Source organism: Lycorma delicatula, chromosome 8, assembly GCF_047948215.1.
Source record: "Lycorma delicatula isolate Av1 chromosome 8, ASM4794821v1, whole genome shotgun sequence".
NCBI lineage: Eukaryota > Metazoa > Arthropoda > Insecta > Hemiptera > Fulgoridae > Lycorma > Lycorma delicatula.
The window spans coordinates 121,156,102-121,176,936 of NC_134462.1; the positions used below are offsets into that span (position 1 = coordinate 121,156,102).

A 20,835-nucleotide genomic window follows, 5' to 3' on the forward strand; every position below is an offset into this window, starting at 1 on the left:
GTAAGAAATCAATTTTCCTCATTACAGATGCGGCTGAGCAACTTAAGAACAGCCCTGAAGAACTGAAAAGAGCAAGAAAAGTAGTAAGAAGGGTGCTAAAAAATGTGTTGAAAATGGCGGGTTCATTTTTGACATTTATTATAAACTGAACGTATAATGCAGTTTGGTCTATTGTTCTGTTTCTAAATAAAATTGCAATCATTCTATCTTTACTTTGTTGTGTTCAACTTATCTTACGCTATTTTGTTCAGATTTGAATTCTCTACAAGTTTTATTTAAAACCTTTATGTATTTATTACCCGTTTAAAAAAGTTATTGTACGTCAAACGAAAAAAGACAGCGTTTTATGCCCGAATATATTGGTTTTTACCCCAGATTTCTCAAAATCTCCTGCAAATACTGTTCTGGGACCTGTTTTATTCGATTTTTTAAGTTGAAAACCATAAAAAAATCACTAATTCTTCCCGTAATTAACGTCTTAAAAATTTCATTACGATTTCATTTCACCGGAGTAGCTGAAATCCAAGTGAAATCTTTCAGTAGCCGTAACTCGCAAACCAAGTATTTTAGGACATATATTTATATGAACTTTTTCAATTATTTACACGAGTAGGTTATAAAAATAACGAATAATTTATGAATGTCCCGGAAGAACTTCGTGATGTACTCTTTATATAATCTGAATTAAATAAACCTCGTGTTTTTATGTTCTCAGAATTCCAGAACGACAGGCGTTTTATTTTTAAAATCATTAATATCGTGATGACTGTTGATATAGTCAATTTTATTCATTAAATAAAATCTGAATTACGATAAAATACTTTTTTATTTCTACACGATTTTAAAAAAAATTGAATTAAAGGATAAATTATTACAAAATTTAGAAGTGTCCATTTCAGAACTGTAAAAAGTAACCTGTGTACTATTAGATGACTTATGAATACTTAATATTTATAAAAATTCATTTTTGTTACACGCATAAATAATAAAATAAAAATACATTATATTAAATATTTTATTTTACAAATTCTTTTTCCATTTTTAAACAACTTTTCATTTTTAATAACTGTTCTAAGTGACAATTTCGACTTTGATATGCGTTTCAAGATATCGAAATAAGAGTTTTGGAATATGTTTGAAAGTTTTTCCGGTAGCTTAAGCGTGTGTTTAATAGTTACTATATTATGTCACGTATTCTATATTTTATACTCCTATCTAATAAAAAAAATTACAAAAACTTAGAATAAATTGTTCCTGTCAATGTTTCATATTAAATTTGAATTGAAATGACCTTTATTTTTTTTTAAATTACAAATATTTAAAACGCGAGATTTATTTATTTCATAGAACATGTCGTATTATTCCTTTAAATCTAATCTTATGAGAATATTACAATAATTTCTTGTTATATCTACGAATTAACTAATAAAGAAAAAATTGTCAATAGGCTCTCTTTTCAAAGGAACTTTATCATCGCCTCGATCCTAAAAAATACTCTTTCAGTTAATTATTTTGACTTCCTTGTACAAAATAAAGGAAGTATAGTGATCAAGAAAAATTTCGGTTTCCAGATTTCAACGGAAATATCCATTTTGACTAGTTTCGGCGTGACGTCTGTACGTAGGTATATATGCACGTACTTATATATCTCGTTTATGAGTACAGTTTATGAGTACTCATTTATGAGTACAAACTCATAAATGAATAGCGGCAGGATGTTGAAAATTTGGATTTAGAACTGTTGTAACATCTAGTTGTGCACCTTCCCTTTTGATTGCAATCGACAACCAAAAGTGTCCAAAAAAAAGCCCAATATCCAAATTTCTTTGGATTTTGATATTTTTCTTAATTGAAGTAATAGTATATCATAAGCTTAAAACGGTATATCATAAGCGGTACTTATTTTCATCGGTTCCAGAGTTATAGCCAGATAAAATTATAATTATGAATAATTTGGACCTTAGGGGAAGGTATATCGGTTCGAATCAGACTTCATCACCTTTTTTTTACATTTTTTTTTAATATAAATATTGATTTATTTATAAGATTTATTATATATTGATTTAATTAATTTATTTATATTAAAAAAAAAAAAATGTAAAAAAAAGGTGATGAATCTCTCCTTGTAAAGATTTTTTTACGAAGGATGACAATTCAATAATAACAAAAAAATGATAAAATAACAGAAGTTTTTAATGAAATAAAATTATATGTACTTTTCATTTTAAAAAAAAGTGTACATTTAATTAAATAGGCGTACAAGGAATTAATGTGTTGTCCACATCAGCATTTTTATTATTTATTTTAATTTTATAAAGCGATCGATTATTTGTTACAGAGCGATTATTAAAGGCTTCATTAATTCATTAAATAAATGTAAACCGTCATTAAAAATATACGTTATACATATAAAAATTGGATCGTGTGTGTCAGAGTAGACGTAGGATATGAGGTGATAATTTAGGAATAGTATAAATAACGGATAGATGAGGTTTAAAAACTCATTAAATGCATTAAAGTTAGGCATACAAAGTCAAAGTATATACAAATAATACAATTTATAAAGTATATAGAACGAGCTTGTGCTCGTTACTGCAACAAGTTAATTAATAATTATTTTGTTATTTTGGTAATAAATAATACTTAACAATACTATGAAATCCAGTCGGATGACCACTACGCATACTTGCGAATTAAAGAATGAACTTAGCGCGATAAAACGAGAGAATGTGCGAGAGGGTTGGTGCTCGGGGAAGAGAGTCGAGTGCGATAGAACGAGTCAGTGTGTTCTAGTGTAGTAGACGCGGTAGGTTGAGGAAGAAAGGAAGGGGGTTTTGTTACATTACATTACACTACATCGTTCAACGGTCACAAGAATTTATATGAACACGAGGCTTGTAAGCCCCGCGGGGTCAAATCGTGGCCAGACCGTAGCTCCCCGGGTTTATCTGTTACATTATTTACTTATACTGTGCGCTATGCTCTATGCTAAGAAACGACGCGATGTAGAACCGCTAAATAACATAACACTTATCCGTAATTCCATCGCTTTGTATTAAAAAAATAAAAAAATAAATAAATAAAGAAAATACGTTGCGAAGACAATTCCGGTTTAATTTATTTTAAGTATTCAAACAACATTTATAACTAACTATAAACTCCGATAAATAATAGCGATATTAATTTACGATTATTGTTAAAGATGTAAGCGAATTTACATTCGGAATAGAAAACGTGTTAAAATCTAAAACTAAAATTAGTTTCATGCCGTATTAAATTCTATAATTTGTATTCAGATCGTTTTAGTTAGAGTCGGTGTTATTTATTTTTGTAGTTAGCGTAGTTGAAATGTTACATTGCATTTCTGCAGTTATAATCTGGTTTATCATCTAATTAGATTGCTTTAGGCAAACTTAAATTCCAACTGAATGTTATCGTACATTTCCTCTCTCCCGTTCTGTTTATTTCGTCTTTAACTAGTATAGTAAATTTAATTTAAATAATTTTGGAATCCTTTCGCCTTAACATTTTTCAAACTAAAAAATTAATTTTCTACTAAATTAAATATAAATACGTTTAAAAAAAATATTAAATTATCCAACCGATAATTACACTACAGTGAAGAGTTTTTTCCTTTTTGGTTGCTTTACTCTAATCTGTACTAGTCTTTATTATGGTCGTGACGTATATAAAACACCATAGATTCTTATATCCCTGGTAGAACGCACCGATTATAAAGTTGCTTTCTTTGAGAGTATTGATATTCATTATTTAGCCAATTTCTGTGATGAAAAAATAAAAGATTGCCTGTAAGGCTGAATATCACTCTGGTCTTATATACTGCTGTTGTAATATAGTATATATTGCAGTATATACACATTAGTGTACAGCACCGCTATATCTTTAAGCATCTTTACTTCATCCTTTAGTCGACCTTTTTGTAATTTATGTTTTAAATTTTCACGTATAAGTTGATTGTTTTCGTCTCGTAATCTTTCTGCAATACTTTCAACTTCTCGCAACTTCAATCGCGACTGAGCGTTATCGTTTTGATATGACTTAAAATCCTTAATGAAATACTCTTCTATTATATCGTAACATTTATCATAAAACTCTTTTGATAACCGCGAAGCAATATCAAGTAATAATTTCTTATAACAATATGTACCGGCAATAATTTTAGTTATTTCATCATTATTGTTACCTTTAACATTATAAAAAGCGGAGGCTGGAATTCCAGCTTTCGTTTTATTATTATAAAATTCAATTAATTTTTTTTTTTATTTTTTATTTTGTAACCGATTTCTAAATCTTTTCCTACCATCTTGACGTAACTTTTTCGCGTTAAAAAACCCTGTGTTTGTATCTATAATTAGTTTAAAATCCCCAAATATACCGTACGAATAATGTATTTTATTTGTTCGTAACGTGCATCGATTAAACTGATCTTGTAGAATGTATTTATAAAAAGGGAAATCTTTCTTTCTTACTATATATAAACAAAAAATATGCATATATATTACATGAAATACCTATATAATTTAAATATACTGAAAAATGAAAGTGTATATACAAGATTGTGATTTTTTTGCACAAATTGTTATATGAAATATTTTGTTGCTTCGAATTCAATCTGTGGATCTCTGTTGTAGTTCTGTTCATATTGTGATGTATGCGACAAATATTTATTATCATTCCTCGTTTTATATGTACTATTTTATTGTATTTCAACTATATGTTAAAATAAATTATTTGCAAACTTTATCAATAGTTTAAAAACGATTTTATAATTTATTTATTATAACAGTAATTACATATTAAACTGTTTGCGTTTTTACGGATTGCAGATATTATAGAAAAATACGATGATTCTAAAAAGAATATATCTGAATATTTTACATTTTTATATTCAAAATTACACAAAACTGTAAACGTTGTTGATTATAAACTTAAAAGTAAAAATAAAATTTTAAATAGAAATTATATTGAACATATGGAAAAATTGTCGTAGTTAACTAAACGTAATTCGCGATATAAAAACGCAGCGTCAAATATATTGCATAATGTTGCTTATGAAATAACGTATCAAAAAAAAAATTAGAAAACAAAAGAAATTTTTATGTTTAACGTAAATCAAAATTATTACACGTATGAAATGGTAATTGAATTTTATAAAAATTTAAAACCAAAAATAATTTTTTTTATAATAAATAATCTTTATATATTAGATTGCAAAACAATTACGAGTATAAACCCCCAGTGATATTTCATTATTTGCAAAGACAGCGATCAATATAGATACAATTGATATTTATTCGTCAAAATATCAATTATGTTTTCATATAAAACAAAATAATGATTTTAAATTGATCTTATAAAAAAAATCAAAATGATAACATTATTATTGTTTTCGATTTATTAGCGTTAAATCAAATTCCTTTACATGAATATTCTTGGAATGAAAGACTTCAAGTATATCATAGATATCGTAAAAAATTACGTTTTCCGTACGACAGTATTACAGTAAAACGTATGTCATTATTATATGTGCAATTTAATCGTTTTTATTCAAATACCGTATAGTATAATTATATAAAACAAAAGGTTTATATAACGGTACTTTTTTATAATATATAATATAATATATTTTTTATACACTTTAATTTTTCAGTATATTTAAATTATATAGTTATTTCATGTAATATATATGCATATTTTTTATTTATATATTATATAAATATTATATATGATATTTTATATATATATAGAAATGTGATCTCTAAAAGCACAGAAAATTCAAAATAATAGACACTAAAAAATTATGTTAGTTCAATTACAAATAATTTGTAATGAAAAAACAAATAAATTTTTTTGAACACGGTATAACAATATCGATACCAGATACTTTATTTTTACAGATTCTAATTGCTATTAATTAAACTGTACTTAAACATTTTAACATCGATCCGCCGAAAAATTGTACATATTTAGATATTAGATTTATACATATACATATTTAGCGATGTAAATTTCTAACATAATCGCATAATTGCATCGTGATTGAAAAAATAAAATAAGATCTAGTTGAAATAACAAAAAATTATATTTTTTCTGCAACGACTTTTTTAAAAAGTTTTATTAAATAGGCACTCTTATTTTGCTTACTTGGTTCGAGTATTTTAGAACCGACATGAAAACACATCTAATATAGTAAGGTGAACAATTGTAATAATCATATGGTATTGCTATTAACATTCACTACATATAAAAGATAACATGCGACTTATGTAAACCAATTTTCACTTAACGTACAGGAACATTGTGTAGCCGAACGGATTAAGCCGACAGACAGCCGCATGTCGTAGTTAATCGGTTCGAAACCTAGCCAGTTGTTATCTTTAATATATGCAAAATGTAGATTGAAGTCCGAGGCTTTTTCATTATAAAATTCAATTAATTCTTTTGATTATTACGATACATCGCATTAAATTCTTTCCGCAATATTTTCAAGTTCTTTTAATTTCGTTTGTTACTGAGCATTACTATCTTTATATCCCTTAAAATCTTTGATGAAATAATCTTTTATAATTTTATTACGTCTAATATAAAAACTCGGAGCTATCCAAAAAGCGATTGCTCGTATTAAATCGGTACAAGCATAGGTTCCTCTTATTTCGCAATTACCACCGGTAAATTGAAACATTATTCCATCGGATGGGATTCCAACCGATGAGATACATTGTAATAACTCTTGAGATTGTTTGTTTTGATGTCAATTTAAATCGTTTTGCACCATCGTGACATAACTTTGTAGCAGTGAAAAAACCCGTATTTGTGTCGAAAATTAGCTTGAAATCCCCGAAAATACCGTACGAATAGCAGCTGTCTTTTATTTGTTTGTAACATACATCGATTAGTATGCGGCGCATGCGTAGAAAAACTTTAATTTACATTAAGTAGAGATCAAAGATCAATGCTATTGTAATATCTATCTAAACCGGTATATATGAAAAGCAACTAATTATTTTATTTAAAAAATGATTGACAGTTGCTGTGGTGAGTCCCCTGACGTCAAAGACAGTCTGTAGTGAGTTATAGTAAAATACATTTAATAACAAACTATGATTTTTGATGTAGAAGCTGTTGTTTGATCGACAAACTTTGCTGTATTTTGCGGTTTTATATGAAATTATTTTAATCTCACAAATCTGCAGGAACATGTACAGTAAAGAATCGTTAACTTGAAAAATGTTCCTTGCAAAAGAGTGTGAAATATGTGAATTTATTTGTAAAAGGCTGCAAAATATGCGACTTTACTCTCTAATCACCCCTAAACCACGTGCTGCTCTCTGATTGGCTGGAAACGACCACACATTCAATCGCCAAATTTTTTAACGTTTTTTTTTGGGGGACGTCTCAAACCCGTGTTTGACTATGTATTTTTCAGTATATTAACTCTTTCGCCATCACGGCAGTGTTAGATAATTTTTTTTTCATTCTTTAATGCGTGCAAAATATATTTTGAAGTTTTATTTAACGTATTGAATAAACCCGTGAAAGGAGACTTACATTCAACCGCCATTTTGACAAATGGAGATTGGTTAAATTGAGAGACAAAAAATAGGTGCGTACGTCGTTTAAAAATCGGGAACTATGAAAATTCAGCAGTTCCTCAAACAAATTCTTTGATATGGAACGTGACAACATCGTCACAAGTAGATAAACCGCGATACGTTATTTTAGGTTTTCAAACCGATAGAAAATATAAAGCTACGAAAGACCCGTCGAAATTTGATTCGTGTAACGTGAAAAATGTTAAAAGTAATGATAAATTCAGATCGATATTCGTATGAAGATCTAAAAGGGAATCGTATAATGATATATAATATGTTTATAGCGTTTCAAAAATCATATAAAAATATTGACACGCCGTACACGTTTTCAAATTATAAAAATAGTATCCTTTATATCTGATTGATTGTTCGCGACAAAATGAATTTATAAAAATAGGTTGTATTGATTTGAAAACTAAAGTTGAAACCGAAGAGAATTTCAAGCCTAATACAATCGCTTATTGTTTATTTATACAAGAATATAGTTGCTTACTCACCGTTAACCGGTAATGTGATAAAACAACCCAGCGTCGAAAAATTCGTATAAATGCCCTTTATACAGATAGGCGCGTTGTTAGATAATTTTTATTTATTTGCATTTACGTAATTTATTTTTTTCTATTAAAGTATACATATATGAAACCTCTTGCGTGCAACTTACGTAAAACAATTTTCATTCAACACATCATGTAGCTGGTGTAGCCGACTGTATTAGGACGTCAATCGACCGTGTGCAGTAGCAAACAGGTTCGAAACTCGACCAGTTTTTTATCGTTCTTTAATGTATGCGAAATGTACATTGATGTTTTATTTAATGTATTGAAAAAATAACCCGTGAAAACAGACCCTCATATTCAATCGTCAAAAAAAAAAAACAAATGAACATTAAATTGTCAACAAAGAATAAGAGTATATTAGATAATCAACAAGTAGTCGACAATAGCTTTCATTAAATTCACAATAAATACGCAATTTCGCATACGTTAAATAACACAAAAAATATTTTAAACAGTTAATTAAAAAACATACATAAAATAGTTAACAAAGAACCGACAATTAAAATGACTAATGAACCTGAGGTTTCTATACTACTGCCTATTTTTTTGTTTATAACTAATCCAATATAATTTTATAAATTATTCTAACAAGCGTGGCGAAATTCAGGTGAGCCTGTAAGTAACAAATCGCTTTCATTACCGCAAGGAGCGATCGCTTGATGGAACATCATTACTGTTGGAGAAAGTAACTATGATCTTATACTCTATTCGCTTTCAGTGTATCTTAAAAATTAGAATAGGTTCGTGTTTAAAAAGTAATCGTTCTTAATTGAAAATATTTATGACTTGAAAGAGAAATGTAACTGAAAAATCGTCGGTCCAATTGGCTAAAGACAAAGGGAAAAATAGCTTATTAGACATTTAATACAATATATTTTTAGATTTTTTTTTCGTTTCACTAGGATATAAATTCGAGTTATTACAGTAGAATGAAACCGTACTAATTAAAATGGTTTTTCGTTAAATTTTGGAAGAAAATTTTCAGTAATGGAATCAAATTTTATAGATTGATATGAAAAATAAAATTACCATCTTCGATTTTCTTTAATTTTTATTCCACTGCGAGTTATTAAGCTTCAAACTAATCGGCAGAGATAAAAATGACTAGTAATGATGTTTCAAAATTTTGGTCCTTATAAATAAATATTTTATTATAATCCGTATATACGTAATACAGTACATTGTATAAATCGTGTCAGGAATTGGTAGGTATGCAAATTCACGGATAAAAAGATGGAAGTAAGATAAAACGGTAAAAGGTACATAGTTAATTATAATGTAAAATAATAATAGCGGTTAAAGTCTACATTAATTATTTAAAATTTAAATGCTTGAAATGGTAGTAAATGTATGAAGATATTAAATAAATATCAATTCAAAAAGTGTGATTTAATGGTTTTTTTTTTGATTAACTTTTTTATTTAATTAATTTAAATAAAAAATTTAGTAGCATTGTTTCAAAAAGAATTTATATTTATTTTAAATTGGAGGGAAGACCTTTGAAACTGGTAATTATTTTATCAAAAACAGCAAGGGAATCACGATAAAGTCGTTTCCCTTTAAACTGAAGCATCGTAAAGTTATATGATAGGATAGTCTGATCGTTTTTTGTCCAACAGGTCTGCAGAGGACCACGCAAATATTTTAATTCCTTTGGTTCTGATATTCCTCACGTCTCGTGAAAGAGGAAATTTTCTTCTTTTACAATGCTGTGTTTTTCGTTGTTTTGTCCAGCACATGCGCTGTCTTTTCTTTTTTGCATTCACAAGAACCTGTATTGTGCAAATTTTTTTTATAATCTTTCATTTCTAAAGGGTGTCCTATATAAAACGCAACCCAACCTGATATTGGAGGTATTGAAATAATAAAAAGGCATGTGTAAATGTAATTTTTATTATTACCATCCATTACCTTACATTCATAGTAAATGTTGGAAGTGGCCGCCATCTTCTTGAATACAAGCTTCAATTTTTTTACAGCGTTTCTTGCAACTTTTTTCAAAGTTTGTGGCTGGATATTTAATACAGCTTGTTCAATATTGACTTAGAAATCGTTCAAGTGTTCGTGGTTTGTTGCTGTAGGCTTTTTCTTTGAGGTAACCCTGTAGAAAAAAATCCGCCGCAGTCAAATCTGGAGATCTTCGTGGCCACAAGCCTTGACCGATAACACGATTACCAAAGAATTCCTCGACGAAATCAGAAGTTGAACCTGCGTAGTGCGATGTCGCATCGTCATGTTGTAGCCGGCAGTGTCTGTCTTCCTCTTCCAAGAGTGCGATGAATTGAAATAAAATATCCTGATGTCGTTCTGCATTAATGGTGTACTCGAAAAAAATAGGACCGATTATTTTCTTCCGCGATATCGCGCACCACACGCCCAACTTCTGCGGGTGTAATTGTTTTTCGTGATAAACGTGGGGATTTTCAGCGCTCCAAATGCTACTGTTTTGGCTGTTTAGTAGCCATCCAAATGAAACCGTGCTTCATCTCTGAAAAATAACGAATCCATAACGTTAATTCTCTCACGCAGAAATCGACGGAACCGTTGACAATATTGTAGCCTTTTTTCTTTGTCGGGCTCAAGAAGTCGATGAACCGTTTGAATGCGATAAGGTCGTAATTGTAATTGTTTGGTCGCCCGATGAACAGTTGATTTAGACAAATTAATTTCAGCAGATAAACGTCTGATCGATTTGTTTGGCGAGGCGAGTAATCGGTCTTTGATTTCAGCGACTGTATCTGTATTCAACACTGACGCAGATCTTTTGTGTTCTTGTTATTAACAGAACCGGTCTCTCTAAATTTTGCAACTAACCTTAATACTGATGTTTTGTTAAGAGCTGGTTTTTCTGGGTACGTATGGCGAAACAAATCTTGCACTGCAACTACTGATTTCGTACTGAAGTACGACTCGACAATGAAAACACGTTCATCTAGCGAAAACACCATCTTGTCTCTAGCAATACACTGAACGTTACGATTGCATTATTGTTACTATCAGTAGAGTTCTACATCGTCGCCGCGATGTTCTGATGTTGGACGAGTCCATTTCAGTAGCGAGTAAGGGAGTAAGCTTGACTTTTGAAATTTCATGGATAAGTGATTGATGGGTTGCGTTTTATATGGGACACCCTGTATTTGCTTTATGTAGGTCTTCCTTTACTTGTTTTATGTAAGGAACGGAGTTTTATACTTCCAAAATTTATCAAAAGGTTTTTGTTTAATCTATCTGAATCCATTCGAATCCCGCAGGATTTAGTCTTCTTTTTCGGATTGCGGTTCCTAAATCTTCAAAAGTCTTATTTTTTCTTTAATTTACAAAAAGGATCGCCAATTTTCTGATCGACTCCATATATTCTTTCATCGTATCGATAAGAGTTTCCCTGCCTGCATAATCGTAGGCTTTTTGAAAATCAACAAATTTTATAAACATCGGTTTTCATGTTAACATGTGGTTTTTAATGATTAATTTCAAGCTTAAAATCTGTTCTGAACATGACCTACCCCCTTTTAAAGCCTTCTTGAAACTCGCCTAACTTTGGATCAATTTGAGATTCTAATCTGTTCAACGGTAGTTTAATTACTGATAAGAGGAAACTCCCTCTGTAATTATTCCTATCTTTTTTTAACATTAGTTTTGTGAAGAGGGCTGGATAATTGTACTTCTCAAATTTTCAGGGATTTTTTCTTTTTGCTAACTTTTTCCAAAACGTTCTACTGTTTTCGAAAGAAACTCTTCATCGGTTAATTATCACAATTCCACCGTTATTCCGTCCTCACCAGCTTTTTTATTATTTTTTAGAGATTCTGTAGTTTCTTTTATTTTTTCCAGATTTGGTTATACGGAATTTTCGTTTTATGGGGTTTTATAGCCACATTTAACTTACTTTTTGATGTTTTCGCAGTTAATTAAATTTAAAAAATATTTGCCAAGATTTCATAATTGTCTTTATGATTTGTTGGTACAGATCCGTCTTTTCTTTTAACGCATCGGTTTGGTGGGTTGTAGTTTGTGATTTTACTTTTAAACACTTTGTAAATATTTCGAGTATTAATCTTTTTAAAATCTTCATCTAATCTTTCACTTTGTTCTTTATGAAATTCCTTTCTTTCTTCTCTTAGAATTTTGTGCGTTGTTTTTCTTAGCTTCTTCAAAATTTGAAGGTAATTCTCTAATTTTTTAAAATTTAATTTCTTCCGTGCTAAGGTTTTTTTTCTATTGCCAATTCACATTTAAAATTTCACCATAACTTACCGATTTCCCCTGCAATCTCTATTAAACAATTTTGAATTTCTTTCCAGTTTTGGGGATTATTTGCTAGTATCTAATTCTAGAATTCTTTTTTATTCGTTTCTAGGATTTTGTAGTCGAATTTTGGGATTTTAAATTTAGCTTTACGTTGTAAAGCCGGATTAAAGTCCATTTTAATTTAATATAAATAGCAAGTGATCGTACGCTACGTTAAATGATTTTCTAAGATTTACAATCTGAATTTTATTTATGTAACAAATGTTTAAAAAATCGTGATTTATAAGAAAGACCGAATAAACAGGATTTGAATTAATCATTCTAGTACATCTTAAATTAATTAACGTAAACCTAAACCGAGTGTTAACTTCCGTTAAATCACGCATAAATATGATTTTTACTGAAGGAATTGTAGATGTGGGTTTTTTATTACTTAATTCATTAAAATAAACATTGTTTATAATTTATTCATCGCTACGTTTATGCTAATGAATAAAAAGCTGCCGTAACTTTCTTTTGTCGTATTCACTCTATATATTTATTACTTTTAGCCCATTTATAAATCAAAAATTTATAGGAACGAAATCTTTATTGAAAACGATAATTTATTATTCATAATATTTAAACGATCGTGTTTTTACGTTTGTAATTTTTTTCTCCAAGTAAAAAACAAATCGTTTAAAATTGCGTAAAAGATAGTCTGCAATAATAAATAATTCAAATATATCAGTTTAGATAATAAAATATCACGAAAATGTTAAAAAAATGAGAGATAAACTTGTTTCTTTAGAATAGACCAAAAGATTAATGAAATATCTAAACGTACTTATTTGAAGAACGGAACCCGAAGAAGAATGGACAAATGTTGAAAACTTTAGCAAGACGTTTTACTTAAGTATTTTTATTTATGCTCTTTTAAATTTTACTTCCTTATTTAAACGGGATCGGTACGTAGACGACATTAAATGGTAAATAAAATTTTCTTAAAGTTGTACAGTAACGTGATAAAATATAAAAGTAATTTTTAATTGTACGATGCTATACGACAGAGGTGGTACTGATCCACTGACATCTATGGTGGAACGGTAAGTGTTACAGCCTTCGCCTGGAATGTTTTTGATTTGAATTCCGATCGGCTAATATGTAAATTAAGGAAACCCTCGGCCACGATTTCAAGAAAAATATTTCATACGAAAATTTACTCCGTTTTTATATTATGTTTTTAATAAAATTCAAAATTAATACATTGCGTTTAATTCCTCTGGACTTTATTCGTAATCGTTTTACTAAGAATAAAATTCACTACAAGTTTTGTTTAAAACTATTACCCGTTTAACCGTTTAGTTTGATCTCCAATATTTTGTCTTTTACTCCAGATATCTCGAAAAATACTATGACCTATTTTTAAAAATTTGTCAGGTCAGCTGTCATGTAAAGCTACTGAATCTATCCCCTAATTTCGGTCCCAGGAATTACAGGTGGCTTAATTTTACCGAAGGTGCAGAAATCATGGCAAAATCTTTTGCCACCCAACAACTCGCTAACGAACTTTTCCGAATGTACGTTCATTTGATATACTTTATTTTCATCGGTAGAACGTATCGTGAAAATCTATTACATTTTTCGTGAATAGCTGTGTTTATTTTTTATATAATAATATTAAATATTTAATGAGGAATAATATTATTTAGTAAAGATAACATTAGTTTTGGTTTTTCAAGATGACCGATTCGAGTTTCGTTGTCGACAAAAGATATTGGAAGTTTTAATTTCGTAAAGTTTACAAGCGTATAACAATAAGCTTATGTCCTATATAATAATAAATTCTTATAACTTTGTTTAAGAATGTTATTATTAACTGTGGAATATATTAAAAATCCAAATTTTAATTTGATATATATCGTTTACTAAAATCTGTTTTAACGGAGAACGCAGAATACACGTTAGCGTTCGAACGAATGGAGACTATACAGAATAATTCTGAAAGGCTATTTACCGGTAGGTTTACAATTGTAATGAGTTTGCATACATTTTAACTGGAGAACAGGAAGATTTGCATGAACTACAAACAACAAGAACAAGAAAACCGTGTTATCATATCGCCGCGCGCCGCTTTGCTTTCTATCCCCGTATTTGAGATTTGTAAGCTTCTTAGGAAACCAAAATTGTCTCCGTTCCACCGTGTTCCTTTATACGAAGTCCTTTTGTTTTCATCTAACTACTTGCTAATCCCATTAATTTTATCCTTTAAAGTAAAATTAAATGCTCTTTTTTGCCTAAGATTGTGGATTTTGGATAACCGTCTTACCCGTATCGTGTTCGTCAAATCTAAAAGGCGCTTTAAATCGTTTCTGGTTTCAAAAATATTTATTTCCTTTATACTTTTCTTCTAGTTTATATTTTTATGTTTATTTTAAATCCTGTTAAGTGTACCATTTTTTAATCTTTCAACGCATTTATTTTATAATCGTAGCCGTCGGGTTTGATTTTGTATAATTATCCTTTGTTTTATTTACTTATTCTGTAGTCTGTTTTTTAACCCGCCGTTTTTTTATTTTTTATATTGATTTTCCCGTTAGATTTTTCTAGGCTAAGTATATTTTTACTGCCAGTTACTCTTCTCCTGTTTACAATCGTATACCGACAACACAAGATGTAAATAAATCATATAAGTATTCATTCACGTAGTGCGCCCTTTCCGTGTATATATGGAAAAGTTTATAACTTTAAAGAGTGTTTTTAATTAACAATATTTTTTTTAGTTATTTTAATAATAAGAAAATTGTTATGTTTTTGAATTACATTTACGTGTAAGTTGTACGATGTAACCTAGCAAACAATTAGAACTTCTAAAAAAAACTATATATCGGTTTGGACTTCAACAAAATTATTATTTTTACTTGACGATATCGCTATGTAACCGTGAAGATTGCGCGTGTGATATGAAAATGGAATTTTTGCAGATTTTTATACCGTATGAAAAATGTCACGCTTGACCGGGGGATTCTAACTCGGGATATCCAGATGAAAAGCTGAGACGCTACCGTTCTGCCACCGAGATCGAAATTATCTTATATAAATTATCTAAGAGGTTATTTTCCTAAATTCTCGTGAATAAATTTCAATTTTAATAAAAATAATCTTTTCTCAGTTTTTGAAGCCGCATTAAAAATTCTGTAATTAATATTAGAATTTGAAAAGTAAATTTTAATTTTCTACGTGTTACTTTGGTTGTATCCATATAGCATTTGAAATTTATCCGACCGTAAATGATACTTTTTAGTCGACAAGAAAATATTTTACAGAATTGAAATATGAATCGTTCATACTTTAAAAAATTTTTCCTTTTCCTCTCTTTTTTACCTGTTATAAATAATTTTATGTGTACATTTAGTAATCGGATATTGGATAATCGAACCAAATTTGACGGTTTAAAAACCGTTATGAAATGTGCGAATTTATTTTTTTTGACCGATGAAATAATTCACCGCAGAAGCTTGTTCGTGGCAGTATGAAAATGGAAATTTGTATCTTATGAAAAATGTCATACGGGATTCGAACCTAGGACCTCCGGAAATTTCCGAAAAGGCCAAGACGCTACCGTTCCCTAACGGAGATCGGCTTTAATAGAATTAAACAAAAAAATGAAAACACAAGCGTTATTCATTAACAAAACGAAGCAAAATTCTGGGTATTAACTTAACTTTTGGCATTTTGACATGGGTGTGTGTGGGTGCGCGCGGGCGTATTTACTTTGCGTTTACTGCCGATTTTTAAGAACTTTTGCACTAAGGATTTCTTTTACCTATTAGATAGAACAAACTATGTACAGTACTTTTCATAAATATTCTGTTTAAATATGGTGGAGTGTCTAGTTATTGGGAAGACTGTAATCCCTAACTTACATCCTAGCTACTCTTAGTATTCTTTTTAATGCCTATTAACTTACAATAGTAATTTTGTTATATTTGTAGCATCTACAAAAACATCTGAAAAATTCAATAGGATCGTAATTCTGATTATTTTATTTTCATTAATTTAATTTCGTTGTAAGACCCAATTTTTTTATTTTCAGTTCAAAATAAACATGTAACATTCACGAAGCATACTAATAACCGTAATTAAATGAAAACTCTGCTCCGGTGAGGAATTTTCTGTTCGCCTAATAACTTTTCTTGCAGTTAAAAAATTTCGTTTATTTTTGTCCCTCGCAGTGTTGTTTTCTTTTTAATATATAAGTTTCTCTCCTCATTAACGAGAATTATCTTTTTTTAAATGCTTTTTTTTTTTAGATTTACCAAAGTTTTAAAGCTATTTTCTTTAATCTGATGAAAATTTGGACCTCAAAAAATATTTTAGAAGAAACTTCTTTTTGATCAAAAAAAAAGGTTTTATAAATTTCATTGGTTTACATCACTATAAAAATATTTCAAAAAAACAAAAACAGAAAAATTGTCAGAATAATATGACTTACAGTGTTACGTCATTATATAGTCACGTAATCGCAGTTCAATAAGGATATTGAAGGACGTCAAAATTTTGTATAAATACAATTTGTTACTTGAAAAGTATTTAATATAATTACATATATATTACATTATATATTACAAAATAATAATATAAATAAATTAAAAAAAAAAACAAAATTGATGAGTTGACAAATTATGAACAGTAAAATACAGTAAGATTTACTGAAAACTTTATAATGACTAATAAAAATGAATATTGAAAACACAATACGTTAACAATAAAGAAATTTACAATTTATACACTTTACTTTCTGCAAGTATTATTACTTTTATAGTTTACAATAGAACTACCCTACTCTTTATGGAAGTAGAATACTGTCACTTTCACTACTTTTTACCGATAAATCGCCGAATAGCGTATTGTTTTCAACCACCATCCAAAATGGAACACTCGTGACGCACTCTTCAGTCATTGCTACCAAACACTGTTATCGCTTTTATCATACGCTGCATCGAACTCGTAAAACTTCTGACTGTCGCTTCGCTGATCCCTGGCAGTATTTGTACCTCCTTGCCTGCAGAACCAGTACCCGACCGTACTTTGATTGTTGAAGCTTAATAATTTTCTTTGTCCGCGCCTCTACGTTTTTCTATAAGTTCTTTTGCCGGTCCGGTAATCCTTTTGGTAGAACAGGAAATTTTGGAGCTGCCGTTATCTAAATTACAAATACAAAAATCGTTAAGCGGACAATTTATTTTAAAAAACAAACCCTTTTATTTCCTACTAGATTCTCCTTTATTTATTTTATCTCTATTCTTTTGTAAAAGAAACCTGTTTCACCGACCCCGGTAGAATATTTTTCCACGCGTCGTAATATATCGTGCAAGCAATAAAAGGGTAAAAATCAGATTCGATGTAAAGTAGTTTTTTGATTATTTAAAAGACGATTAAACTTTACGGTTTTTATTAAAAAATATCGATTAATAGTGTTGTTGACCAAAGCTTGTCATTCTATTACGTAAAGGATTTTTAGAAAGAACAAAATTACGGATATTTCTTCATTTTTATAAAAACAACATATAAAAGAAAGCAAATTTTGTTTATTATATTTGATGTTACAAGTGCGGAAGATGAAATTTTAAAGTTTTAAAGAAAATTCTATTAATTAAATATTTATGTTAATATAATACATATACTCTTCCTACGTTTTCACCTCGTGAATATTATTCCATCTGCTGCCTGTCATAAGAGAACCGCTTGGCAGGCTGTTCTCGGGGTGCCTAAGCTGCGGCTGCTTCCCGACTTGTTGGAAAGTGGCTTTAGTGAGAGTGCTCTTAAAACCAGGAAAATATCCTAGTGAGATGGGCAGTTATCGACCCATCAGCCTCTTCCCGGTAATCGGCAAGTTGCTTGAAAGGCTGGTTGTGGAGCGGCTCTGTGAATGCATTGAAGTGAACTGTTTTCTAAATCGAGGCCAGTATGGCTTCATAAAAGTGGTTAGCACCGAGGATTGCATCTTAAATGCTCTTTCCGACGTGGAAAGCGCCGACTATAAATATGGTTCGGCAATTTTTGTAGACAAAGAGGGAGCATTTCCTTCCTTGTGTTGGACTTCTGTCCTCTATGAGTTGGAACGCCGCAATGTTCCCGTAGCCCTGCAGGCCGTGATACGTGACTATTTATCTAGCCGTACGGCTCTGTTTAAGGATGCGCACCTAGTTGTGGAAAAATCCGTTACCAGGGGAATCCCGCTGGGTTCCCTTCTCAGTCCCCTGCAGTGGAACCTGGTATTTGGCGGATTTCTGGGATTGACATTTCCAGAAGGGTTTTTGCCGATGGCTTAGGCTTAGGCTTAGGCTTTTGCCGATGATTGATCTCCTTTTAGTTCGTAGTAATTCACGACCAAAGCTAGAAGACCGGGTGCAGGCGGCCTTGTCAACCGCAAACAGCTGGATGGATACTTAAAATTTAAAGATTTCTGTGCCCAAGACGAAGTTTATGCTTCTCAAGGGTGCAGACAAATTATCGTACAGTCGTAACCCCCAAACTGTTTATAAACGCTGTGTAACCAGCCACGTTTGAGTTCATAAGTACCTAGGTGTTTTGTTCGATGAAAAGTTTCTGTTTTGCAACCACATTAGGCAAGTAGAGGCGGACGCCGTCTCAGTGATAAACAAATTTAGGAGGATTGCTCAGAAAGATGATAGGTTGTCGGGCCGTCAAATGTAGATGGTGTACCGACGTGACTTCGAAAGCATGACTTCTTACGCGGTGCCCGTTTGGGCGCATAGGTTGGATATGAATAGATCACCTCTTCGAAATTTAAGGAGTGTCCAGCGCACAGCCTTAATTGTATGCTCTGGTGCTTTTAAAACAACCTCCTACGATGCTACCACCGTATTGGGAAAGGCTCTCCCAATCGATTTAGTGGTGAAAGTTCGAGCAGCCATCTGTAAATTGCGAACAGGTCGTGAGGCCGAGGTATTTGGGATGCGGTTTCGAGCCGGGCCAGTATCGGTGCGGAACGGTGATCACAATGCACCGGGCCTAAATTTCGTTCAGTTGCCCATTTCTCGCCTGCGGAAGAGGCTGCAGAGCCTCGCAATGAAAGCATGACAGTTGGAATGGGACACCACGAATAAGGGAAGATCCTTGTATAATTTTATATAGGATTGGGGATGGTATGCCTCGAGCTCGTTTTTAAGGGAAACGAGTGCTCGGGTGCTCACCAACCACGCTAACTTGAAACAATATGTGTTTCGGCTCCGCCTTGCGGCTGATGAGCTGTGCGTCTGCGGGGAGGTTCAGTCGCATGAACACCTGATGTTTGACTACCCTCCTAGGTGGCCAGAGAGCGGCCACCCTGAAATTTAGAGGTCAAGGGGAAAATTGGCCATTCACGATCGGCGAGTGAACGTGACGAGAGCCGCATTGTCGGAACGTGCGGTTGATTTGTTCAACCGGCATTCGTAGTTTACTTAAGGGAAAGATTCTTACCGCATTGTCGTGGTAAGCTAACCCTGAATATGGCTGACCACCAGCCAGTTATTATGGCTCCTAGCGCTATAAAATGGTAGTCTTAGGCGAATGGTAGAATTCAGCGACTTAGGCGTGGTAGCGAATTGCTGCATAGACGAAATAAATTTTATTGTGCATGTAATAAAATTTAGATTTATTTTTAGCAGTTGACGGGTGCGCCTACCCATTTTAGTAAATGTAGTTCAAGTGAACGGGTGGGACTCGTAAGCCGGTGGTGTATGACACCGCGCTTAGTCCGTTCACGCTGTTAGGTAAGCTCTAGTAGCTGTTTAGGACACTGGTCGCTAGGCTTTTTCGAGGCCCAGTAGCCGTTTGTGGCACAGATATTCGGTCTTATGCTTTAGGGCGACTGAATGGGGTGGTGGCGGGTGAAATGCCAAACAAACTAAATTCACCTCGTGTATCTTACTTTCATCCATTTTTCACTTTTTTTATCTTATTATAAAAAAGATCAAAAGTCCGTAAACGAAAAATTTTATTACAATTTTTTTTTTAATATTATTAACTATGATTATTATTGAGTTTTTTTTTTATTTTTCGATTACTTGTTTGTTTTGTTTGAATCATTTTTATTTAATTAATCCTTTTGTGATAATACGTAAGTTATATTCATTTCATTACGTTTGTTACAGGAAGATGTTCAACTCCACTTGGTTTGGAGTCAGGTGCTGTTGCTGATAAAGATATATCAGCTAGTTCTGCATACGACGCTGCAAGCGTGGGTCCACAACACGGCAGGTAAATATATATATATATATATACATACGTATATTCTGTGTAAAATATTTATTTGTATATACTTGTTTATAGGATTAGGTATATTTTATGTTTTTCCAACGAATGTGCGTTGTGTTCTCTTTTTTTTGCACATTTTTAATATTATAATAATTTTATATGCGAATTTGATA

General features: G+C 31.2%; 1 protein-coding gene across 1 annotated transcript in view; it reads left to right on the top strand.

The window, feature by feature from the left end:
• Window positions 1-20,835, top strand: part of Ddr (discoidin domain-containing receptor 2) — a 597,456-nt gene that overhangs the window by 134,340 nt on the left and 442,281 nt on the right. Inside the window, exon 3 of the mRNA XM_075373682.1 lies at window positions 20,560-20,665. Coding sequence (XP_075229797.1) covers window positions 20,560-20,665 — 106 coding nt within the window. The remainder of the gene's footprint in view (window positions 1-20,559; window positions 20,666-20,835) is intronic.